The 11,704-nt window shown below is 40.9% G+C and overlaps 1 protein-coding gene across 3 annotated transcripts in view; it reads right to left on the bottom strand.

The window, feature by feature from the left end:
- Positions 1 to 942: 942 nt before the first annotated feature.
- Positions 943 to 11,704, bottom strand: part of ARB2A (ARB2 cotranscriptional regulator A) — a 434,977-nt gene continuing 424,215 nt past the window's right edge. Inside the window, exon 9 of one of the 3 annotated variants that reach the window (XM_007469761.1) lies at positions 943 to 1,402. In XM_007469761.1, coding sequence (XP_007469823.1) covers positions 1,260 to 1,402 — 143 coding nt within the window. In that variant the 3' untranslated portion in view covers positions 943 to 1,259. The remainder of the gene's footprint in view (positions 1,403 to 11,704) is intronic. The other 2 variants (XM_007469760.1, XM_007469759.1) reach the window with 2 other exon arrangements.

Below are 11,704 nucleotides of genomic sequence, written 5' to 3'. Positions count from 1 at the left end.
ATACTTAATTGTTGAAACTGTAAGGCAAAACCTTACAGAGGAGGTGGACTACTACGAATTATACCATTGGATTGAGAGGAGGAAAGTCTTTCACACCAGGTCTTTCCCTTTCTGTTGAAGCAGAAAACTAAAAGAATCATTTTAGCCCCACTAAGCCTTTCAGAAGGAAAAGGTTCAAGCGCACAGATTCCTTTTCCTTACGACGATAAAAAATACTCTCCCTAAAAAGGTCTAACTCTATGAAAGCTCAAAATAGACCACTCTACTTAGGATTAACAACAACAAACTTCCTCCACATTAAGATTTAAACAAAACTTAAGTATGCTATCTAAATTACAGTGCTACCCAACACACATTATACATTTAAAAAAGTAAATTCTAATGATAAAGTTGGAAACTCCCTTGAAAATGAAACCTTTCCCACATGTACTTAAAAGATTTGCTCATCATTATGTTTTGGTTTAAACAATCTCTTCTGAAATTAGAGACTTGTGTAAAATCTTGTATTCAGTTGGCAAGGTTTTCAGCGATAACGTGGATTGGGTACTTTATAGATTTTTCTAATGCAGTTTTTCTTCTGGTCTCGAAATGAAAATAGATCGTTAGGGAGAGAACAATTTGCCCTCCCCAAACTACACAGTACATCACGGAATTCACGTTATGAATTTAAATTTGGCTTGGGAGGGGGGGGGGCCTTCCTTAAAAAAAAAAAAAAAAAGACATAGACGCCCTTACGGAAAAAACTTTTTAAAACGGGAGTTTTAAGTCTAGAATAAAAGTTTCCTTCGGTTCGGTTCGGGGGAGAACAAAAAATGGATATGATTCAGGGGGAAGGGGGGCCGGGGGAGAGGAGAGGAGAGGAGCTGCGGCTACGTGGCTGCGGGCGGTAGGACCGCGCAGACGCCCCTCGCCCCGCAGCACCGGCGCGGGCTCCATCAGGGCAATTAGAGGCGCGCCGGCCGCGCCGGGCAGGGCGCTGTCGGCCTTAATCTGCGCGCTGACGGGCAGCGCGAAGCCCAAGCACAGCCCGCAGGAAGCACGACCAGTGAACCCATATTGCTTTGACAGTTGCACTCATCTAGAAATAATGCAAAACGCTATTTAGATGTATATATCACGACCCTGTGCTCTAGGAAGAAAACAATCTAATGAGGGGCTGGGAGTCTGCTCGCCGACAACAGGCGGTGGGGAGACGTGTGGATGCATATGCTCGAGTGTGCTTCCTCGGCTTCCCCTCCCCCGTCTCGCTCGCTCTCCTCTTACAGCTCTTCGTGCTTTATTCGGTGGGAGCGCCGCGTCAGAGTCGGCTTCAGGGAACTGGTCTTTGCCTCAGAGGCTTCGGTAAAGAACTTGAAAATAGACGGGAAGCTCTTCCAGGAAGTTAGCTCGTGACGGTCGGTGCCTGCAAAATGCACAGATTCAGTTACGAGGTGGCCTCGCGTGCTGCCGGCGCAGGTGGGACGGGACAGACTGGCTCTGCCGAGGCCCAGGCCGCCGGTCCTCTGTCCTCGAGCCCGCGCCCTCTGCGCTGCGCCGCGCCCCGTCCTCGGAGCCCAGCCCCCACCCCTCCAGGGCGCGCGACCCCTAGGGACCACACCTGTACCTGAGGGTTCACGTGGCCCCCAGGGCTCGGAGGGAGGCTGCGGCCCACCGACTCCGCGTCTCCGCCGGCGGCGCTCGGGGTGGCGATCCCGGAACTCTGCCGCCTCTGGCCTGAGCCCCTAGCACGTCCCCGACCCGCGGCCGCGGCCGGCCCTTCCCCGCGGTCGCCCGAGGCGCGGCCGGCGGCCCCCGGAGCCTCAGCCCCTCCGGGCCAATCGAGGCGCTGGGCGGGAAGGGCCACTCCCTCTCCCGCCTCGAAACCACCCACTTCCCCAGGCTGGGCGCGCGCGGGGATTGGTTTCCCCTGCGCTCGGAATCCGGCTTTTGCACCCTCCGCAGAGCACCCACGTTTCTTTGCTTCCCAAGAGAAAGAAACAAGTTGGATTTTAGTGTCCTAGCAGCCTACATTTTTTTTTTTTTTAAACAGGTTTTAGGGGACAGTCTTAGAAAAGCTAAAAAAAAAAAAAGAATGTTTCAAAGCAGTGACTACTGAAAGAGCATCTAGGCCTCCTATATTTTGTCAGGAGGAATTCAACTCACAAAATGCAGGTTAAGTTGTCAATTTATAGAGTTATTTTGTTTTACTACAGCTTCTTTCTGTGGCTTCAATTTAACACTAATGTACAGATTTTTCAAATAAAATCTTTCTTCAGTTTTAAGACAGGTAAAAAATAACACTGATGTAGACGTAAGAACAGATGAGTACATTAATCTGTTTTTGACTCCCTGTGATAGCTTATATCATTTAACTAATAGTTTAATAACGGAACACTTTTTAAATTAAAAAATAAAAATAATAATAACAAAGACTCTGCTGTAGGAATAATGAGTGAATAGATTTTAAACGGTTTAAATCTCTTCCTAGATCACTCAATTATGCAGAGAGACACTGTCTGGAAGTCTCTGGATTCGGGGCCTCTGTCTGATACTTTAACATTGTTAATGATAATTCTTTAGTCTGTAATAGTAGGTCATTGCTATGGTTACTCTACAATGGTGCAACACTTTGCTTTCCCCTTCAGCTATTCGCTGAGACCCGGTAACCACATTTGTTGCCTAGCAACAGTTTTGTGACAGTATCACAATCTGGGAGTTACAACAATAAGGATGCTATGGCTGCCTCGACCAGAGAGCAGAAAGCTATAGTCTGTGCATGTGACTTAGCTGTGGGAGCTGGCCTTACTAGAGAACCCCTCTTTTAACAGGTGCCCTCAGAAGGATGCTCTCTATCCTCCTCTCCTCTGCAGACTGGCCTAATGAACCGGCATTTGGAACAAGATCCAGTACTGAAGTCATATCCTTGAGTTACATCCCCCAACACTACTGTGTTCAGACTAAAAAATGAGGTCCTTTTTCTATTTGCTTACTCAGTTTGGGCAAAATTCAACGTTAGTCAGTGGAAGAAAGAGATGAGTGCAGGTTTATCCTGGCAAATCCTAAAGTGCCTGACTGGATTTTGACAAGTCAATAGAATTCTCGGGAAAAAATTATACAAATGCCTGCCTTCATCAATAGATGTGTAAAAATTCAAGTTCTTTAAAATATATGTAATATCCAGATATTTATTGTTAGTATATAATTTTCACTGACGTATTCAGATAACAGTCTTAAAGACTTCCTTTGAATTTGGAGGCATCTGTATTCTCCAAACACAAAAGAAGTTTGTGAGCAGTTCCAGATAAGCTCAGACATACCTACTTTAAATAATATTTTGTGGGTATACTTAGAAGGGAGCCCAGTTTCTGGACAGGTTTATGAAATGCCCATCCCTGTTATCTATAGTGCTTGTAATTCCAGTTTCATTTCAATAATAATTACTAATAGCACTTATAATGAAAAAATATTTTAAAGTCAATGGTATTGACTCTTCTCAGATGCATACTACATGGAAACACCCATCCGCAAACACAATAGGAAAAAATAAGGTGTTAATCGTCTCTTTTCCTTCTCATTTCCCAGGCTTCCAGGCTCATTTGGCATTTCCTCCATAGTGATCACACTTACACTTCCTAGTATTACCAAGGCTATGATCAATTTCTAAGCTTTCTTAGGGAGCTCTTCTCATAATTCCTCCCACCCCTTGAAAACCAATTCAATGTATGAATCTAGAGGCACCTAAGGAGTCAATGGTCTGAAGCAATTTTAACTCCTTCATTTTTTTCTTTCTTGGTGACAATCTTTCTGAAGGATGGACAAATTTCCCAGGTGATAAAATCACTACAAAGGCTTTTTAGTTTTAGCTTATGATGACTCTCTGCTTGATTAGTCCTGGGCCGAAAAGACCAAAGTCCCTGAGATAACTGAGGACTTGCACTGGCTCTCAATATTTACCCTTGCAATTTAAGAGTATAAATAATGAGAGTGTGTGCTCTGTCAGAGGAAGGGAGTAAATTAATAAGCAAGGTGGGTTAGAAACTGAATTATAGAGAATGGAATGGGAGAGGGACAATCCTCCCTAAACTAAGGAGTGGTAACATAAATATCTTATACAAAAAGGGCTTTCTTTTCTAAATTACTGAAAGTAGATTTTCAATAATTTTAACACAGCATTTGGAAGGTAGTTGCATGTCCATCTGGGGCTGCGTATACACATTTCAAGAACATGTTTGGAGACCATTTTTGAAAACTCGGGGCCAACGTTCAATGAAAATATTCACGAATTAATATGACTATCCGCCCATAGCAATGATAAGAGAATGGAAACTTCTGACAGCAGCTTTCGAATACTTAAAAGATATACAACTTTAGGGGAATTTCTTCCATCAGGATGGAAACACTAGGCCATTACATTATCTATTCATAAAAGGATATAAAAGGGGAAGGTTTAGGCTAACTAAAAAAGCAGCCATTTATTAATAACCTGCAATTATGTGTAGGTAACATGGAAACTAGTCCATTTAGCACTAACTATGTTTTTGTATTTGAAGGAGATAAACACGGTTTTATAGTCAGGACCTGGTCTTTCCTCTGCCACAACTTTACCCTATCAAAAGCTCCTCTTCTTAGGGACTGTGATCTTTTTTCTACTTTTCAAACCCCCATTTCCCTAATCTAAGTTGTTTCCACAATGTAGGAAATAAAGGGTTTTCCCAGGTTAATTATCTGCCATGTTCTCAGGGAATGATTTTTGTATCCTCTTGGATTGGCAGGCTTGTTCTTACTGGATAATTCACCTTTGGGGCAAAATAAATGTGCACGATCTCAGTTCTTTATTACAAAAAATTGCCTTTGCTCAGTTGTAATCAGTGGTTCTTAATGGGCATGGTAGTGGCCTCTGGGGCATTTTGGAAATTTGTAGGAAAGTTTTTGGAGGTCAGGACAACTGGGAGGAGCTATTGGCATTTAGTGGGAGAAGGCCAGGGAGGTGGACATCCTTCAATTTGCAGGGCATTACAGCACATGAAGAAATGTTCTGTTCTGCACTGCACATGGTTTTCAAATGTTTCACCAGCTATTCATGTAGTTGAAAAACCTGTTTATGATTATATGGGCTTAGAATTTAGATCTGTTTAACAAGTAATCTCACAGTACTTTTGGCATGATTTTAATACACACGGAATTTTCCAGGAATCCAGCTACCATGTAAATTGAAGGAATTTTGTACTTTATGTTGTTCAGAATATTACCAAGAATGGACTGCCATATGAGAAAATCTCATCACTGATGGCCTCATTGCCCACAGTACTTGAGCCACCAATAAGCACACCTGCACCAGCCTGCATTTGTAGATGTGGAATTCCTGGTGATTCTATACACAGGACTCATGCAGATTTTCCTGAGCACTTTAAATATTGATATATATATTATTCTTATTATGAGTTATTTTTCTTTTATTTCCTTCATATGTTAACTAGAGGAATACAATAATTTAGCAATCTTATAAGTAGGTGAATTATGTTATCTCTAGAATTTATTTCAGGATAGTAAAAGCACAGTGTAATATTTATTTATTTTTTATTTTTAAAAAAATACTTATTTATTTATTTGGCTGTGCCGAATCTTAGTTGTGGCATGTGGGATATAGTTCCCCGACCAGGGATCGAACCAGGACCCCCCTGCATTGGGAGCACGGAGTCTTAGCCACCGGACCACCAGGGAAGTCCAATATTTATTAAAATAGTATGTTTTTAGATGATAAGGGTTAGCTTAAATAAAAATGAATAGTTAATTCTTTTTTATTACATTAGAGATTAAGTTATCTATAATCTGAATTAATTTATCTATAATCTACTTATAGCTAGCTCTTTTATCCTTATACAGAGTAAAAATGCCTTTTACTTCTCTTAATTAATGTTTCTTCCACAAATTTCTGGAAGAATAATGGACTCAACTTCCCTTCTGACTACAGTCATATTAAACAGATCACATCAACAATAAATGTCGCTACTATAAAAACTACTTAATTTGTAAGGAAATTCTGTTTCATAGATTAAAAATAATTGTGGTTGGAGAAGATCTTGGCATTTTTGTCAACGATGTTATTCACTGTGAAATAACCAAAAGGTAGTGGACAGGGGATCTACCAATTAAAATACTACACTGAATATTTATTCTTTATCTATCAATTGTTTTTAAAAATGAACTACAGCAAATTTCAAAGAGGTAGAGATAGCACAAATGTTCAAAAAGATTAGAAACTTTAAGTATAAAGGATGAAACTATAAATCATACGAGGAAGATCAAATTGCTAAATTGTGTCATATGTTTTCCCAAAAGACTATATATTTAAGAAAAAGTGTCTTGTAATGGAACTGAGAAAGAAGGAGGCTACATTTATGTAACAGCATTTACAAATTAAACAAAAAATGGTTGGAAATAGCACTGACAGCAGAATGCTCAAAGAATAGGATAAGAGAGAAGAAAACATTGCTATATCTTCTGCCTTGTCTATTCCCCTTACTTCTTCCTGTGATGACATTAATCCAAGTGTTTCTTACAAGTCTGCCTTGTCCACCCTCCACTTGATCTTAGTGCTTGGAATTTTTTTTTTTTTGGCAAAAACTATGCCAAAGTATGCTACTGAGTTAGCAGCCAAAACCCTGATGTTTACTTTGGTAGATGTAGACTACTCTGAAGCTGTACCTCATTTTCTGCAGTAGATGTCTTAAAAAGTTATATGTAAATATAATTTCTGTAAATAGAATATTTTTAAAGGAAGAAGTGGGTTATCTACTTCTTTAAAGAATCTTTTAATAAAGTGAAGAATTCTCTGGGAAAGCAAATAATAATTCTTCAAATGATATTATACATACACAATCAGATTTTCCAGAGGTAAGGTTTACTACTATAATATGATGGACAGTCTGATTTCTTGGTCAGCCATTCACTATTCTAATTATTTCTGGTCACCTTATTTTACATGGTCCTAGACCAAAAGGTCATGGAATAATTTCAACAATCTATACATAATTTACATGTTAGGGTCTGGTTTAGAATAGGGGATATAACTGTTCACAAAGTCACCTTTGAATATGAAATATCATTTTAAAATCTTTATTTTAGGGGAAAAAACTAGTATGGGCCCCCACCCTCTCACTGACACCCCCCTCCCCTGGAAAAGAATTTGTTTTTAAAGAAAAAGGTAATGAGTAAATTTTATACGTTTCCTATGACAAAGGGGGAAAGAAAAAAATCTAGAAAGATATGAAACACATTAACAAGATAACATATCTATGATACTTTCAAACTGACAAGGCTTGATTTTAAAAATTGATCTTTAACAAGAAAAAGAAATATGGGCAATTAGGAAGTAATGAAGACCCTGTCAATATAGCTATGTTGAGAATAACAGGTAAGGGAATTCTTGAGAAAATCTAATATATAAAAATCAGGAGGTCTGTAATATGCATTATTGAGTCCCAGTGGGATTAACTAATTAATTTATGAGCTCACCAGCAGTAATTTTTAGAAAGATATAAAGAATTAGAGAAATACTAGAGCACAGAAAAATAATGTGCCTTCTAAAAAGAAAGAAAATATATATTACTACTACAATTCATTTAAAAATGAATTCTAGAGCTTCTAAGAAGAACACCATTAAATTTACCAATATTGAACACAGAAGGGCTCCTAATGGAGACTCTCCTAGTTAGAAGGCACCGAGTGTGAGTGAGACTCCGTCACACAGCGGGAGGTGAGGATGGGAGTTTCGGGGGCGGGGAGGATAGTAAAGGAAGTGGGGTGTTCGCTGAGGGAGACTCCAGGAGCAGCTCAGTAAACGTGCTGCCTGGCCTGGTTAAACCACCTGTGTAAGATACAAGCAAGTCTCTTTCCATTGCTAACACTGCTGCAAATCTGTTAAAGCTGAGATTGTGTTGAGACCCTAAAGGCAAGTCGTCGAGCTTGACCAGAGATAGGAGGCTGAAACAAAGACATAAAAGCAGTGGTAGAAACTTCTGCCTCACGGGCAGTTTCTGGGAAAGCCTGTCCTTTCCTCCAGCTTCTTTTCTGTATCTCTCATCTATGAAAGGGGAGTGGGGCGGTTTTGGGCACTGGGCAGCTTAAGACTCAAGGAGACAACTTTGGGAAGTAAACTTATTCTTAGGCAGAGTAGAGAGCCTGCAGTAGCTGTGGGTCTCTGACATTGAACCCGGCAGACCTCTCTAATAAACCTCTCCTAACCAATAAAAAATGGACACCTTGTAATTGCTTGAATTGCCTTTCAAGCCCAGAGAGCTGGCGCAGAAGTCTTTTCTTTGGTTTTAATTCTTGTCTCACATACTTCTCTTAGTGTTGTCACAAAGCCTGGCCTCCAGGGATACTGTTTTCCTTTAAAATTTGAGCCCAGGTGTGGGCAAAAGTTCTCTTCTTCGTTTGCCTTCGTGACTTTCAAAAGTAACTTTGCCAAAGGATGGAAAGAGCACAGGGCTCTACACAAGGAATGCAAAGAATCATAAAATAGTCATTTCCATAAGTAAAGGTTTCTGATCCTATTATTCCCAACACAATCAGTGAAGAGCTTTACTGGGCCCCATTCTAAAATAACACTGTCCGAGAGGGCTGGTGCAGCTTTCTAGATAGTTTGTCACGCTTCCCTTTTCTTCCAGATTCTCTGTGTTCCTAGCTAGGTACCTATGGCTTATGGCTGCCATAAGCTTATGACTGTGTGTGTGTGTGTGTGTGTGTGTGTGTGTGTAAGAGGGAGGTGGGGAGGAAGGGAGAGAGAGAATGAGAAAGACGGAGAGAGGGAGGGGTGAGATAGAATGGAATGCAAAATACTTTCCTTATTTCAAAACAAAACAAAATCATTTGCTAGTTCAAATATATGAATCGTCCGTGATCCTCCTCGCTCAATTGTGGATTCTATTCTAAAGGAAATATTTTGTGGGCAGTTTTTCCAGAGGTCCTGTGAGTGATTAATTTATACATTCATACATGTATTTATTGTATGCCAGGCACTATTCTCTTGGGCTGGGGATGTGGTGGTGAGCAAGATATATAAAAACTCTGCTCCTTGTAGCATATGTGCTAGTGGGGATGACAGGCAATAAACAGGTAAACCGATGAACATGATGATTTCAGAGAGTCAGAAGCACTGTGAAAAAAACACGGTAGAGGGATGTGAAGAGAATGAAGAGGAGAAGAGATGGTCGTCAATTTACACTGGGCGGACACTTCTGACCTGGGACCAGAGGGGAAAGAGGGAGCCAGGTGAAGGTCTGGAGAGAGTGCTGCAGGCAGGGTTCTGGAAGAACAAGGAGAGGGAGGGGGTCTGAGGAGGAAAGAGCTGGTCATAGCCAAGGAACTGGAAAGCACCTGGAGCATGGAGGGTGAGGGGGAAAGTGGTAGATGATTCAGAGAGGTGGGCAGCCTCCAAGCCATGTGAGGTCTCTCAGGGCACAGTGAAAGGTTTTAATTTTATCCCAAGCACAATGGAAGAGCTGTCTGCAGAGTTTCAGTGGACAAGAAATATAATCTGACTTGCATTTAAAGAGTACACTGGTCGGTAAATGGTGAATAGATTATGGGGAGTTGGAATGATGGATTTAACCCTCCCTGACTGCATTTATCAACTCCTCCCACCTCTAGATCATTCTCTGGGGCTCATTCTTCTCCTGCACACTTCAGAGTATAAAACCCACCTACCGCTGGTTCACATAAAGTGAGTAATAGTAGTAGGCAATAGCAATACACAGTAAGAAAGACAGCCTAATAAAATAATATTTCAAAGTAGTAAATTAAAAAATGGACTTGAACTAGAAGCAGCATTTTCGTCTTGTTACATATGCTGACACCTCTGGGTTCTCGCCCTTAGGACTGGTGTGTGTGATGGGAAGGTACTAGGATGGCGACTGTGCTGTCACAGCGTTCCATTTCTGCAAGCCGTCCAGAGGTAACTGGTGGACTTACTCTCTAGGCAGGCCTTTCCACTGTCTTCATTTCTATAAACAGACACACTATTCTCTTCGCTCCTCCAGCTCAAAGCCTCTCAGTCATTTTTCATTTTAGTTTTCGCTTGTTTGCCGACTCCTGATCCCATCAGTTACCAAATCCTGACAATTGCACCTCAGCAAAGTTTTTCCAGTCTCTTTTTTGCTTTCCATTCCCCTGTCACCACTCTAGATTTAATGACCTATCATTTAGAATCCAGAAACTTCCTCCTAACTTGTTTCGTTGCCTTCAACGTCTTCTCTTCTATCTCGTACCCTGCTACCAGACAATAATCCTAAGTATCATTTGTGTCACAGACCTCTTTCTCTGCTCAAACATATCCAATGGTCTCCATAATCTTTCAAATTAAGTAGAAATTCCTCCATGTGGTTTAAAGTCCTCCATTCCCTGGATCCAGCCTTCTTTCCTGGGTTTAATTCCTCAACTGTTCTTCTATAAGTATCCCCTATTCTCCCAGGCCCAGGTCAATTGACAATTTTTAAACCTTTCCAAAATCTCAGGGTCTGGGCATCTGTGACTCTGGTGACTCTGAAGTCCAGTCAGAGAAGAGATTGGTTACCACTGTAAAGTTTTTGAAGGCAGAGGTCAAACTTTACTAATCTTCGACACAGATGGATAAACGTACCCTATGTTGAAGTGCATGCTAGCTTTTAGAGTTAAGAAATAAATTCCTCCAAAAAGGGAATATAATAACAGTTGGATTCTCTATAACTGAAACTGAAGGAAGCAGAGTGTTTTTCTTGCTCTCTCCAACAAACTGATGAGGTAGATGCAGGTGATCCACAGTCCATTAGCAACTAGGTGATAAGCACTGACATACTCAAAATATCTTCCAGATACGTTTAGCTAAAATGCTGTGCTTATCTAGTAAATACAATTTACTAGCATCAAGACGTTTAGGAGAGTGTCAGAACTGAGAACTCTCAGACAGTCCAACTTTGACTGTTCAAGAGCTTGTATTCCCAAAATGTAGTTCAAATACTTGGTTCAAATTTAGAGCAGATAGAAACATATCAAATATAAGATAGCAAAGACGTGGAAAGGACCCGAGATAAAATTTCATCTAACGGTTTCATTTCACAAGTGAGAAATCTAAAGTCCAGAGCGGCTGTGATAGGCCACAGCTACACAGACATTTTGCTTAAATATAATTAATACTTATAAATTGGTTAAGCATTATAATGCTAAAAATTTCCAGAAGATATATGTCTAATTGCTTTAAGATTCAGTTCAGGGACTTCCCTGGTGGCGCAGTGGTTAAGAATCCACCTGCCAATGCAGGGGACACGGGTTCGAGCCCTGGTCCGGGAAGATCCCACATGCCGCGGAGCCACTAAGGATGTGCGCCTAGAGCCCATGCTCCGCAACAAGAGAAGCCACTGCAATGAGAAGCCCGCGCGCCACAACGAAGGGTAGACCCTGCTCGCTGCAACTAGAGAAAGCCTGCGTGCAGCAACGAAGACCCAACACAGCCAAACAACAACAACAACAACAACAACAAAGATTCAGTTCAGTATTTACGTCCTCTAATAAGCTTTCTTTGATTAACTTTACCCCATATCAACTACTTCCTTTCTTTATGTTTCAGTATTTTGTGTATAGTGTATACTATATTATCATATACTTGCTTTGCTTAACTAGTCATTTCATGTGTGAAAGATACCTTGTCTTATCTCCAAATCTTTTGGGGGTAATGCCTCAAAACTTTTTA

The sequence above is a fragment of the Lipotes vexillifer genome, unplaced genomic scaffold (assembly GCF_000442215.2).
Source record: "Lipotes vexillifer unplaced genomic scaffold, Lipotes_vexillifer_v1.1 scaffold67, whole genome shotgun sequence".
Taxonomy (NCBI): Eukaryota; Metazoa; Chordata; class Mammalia; order Artiodactyla; family Lipotidae; genus Lipotes; species Lipotes vexillifer.
This window is presented reverse-complemented; position numbering and strand designations above follow the sequence as displayed.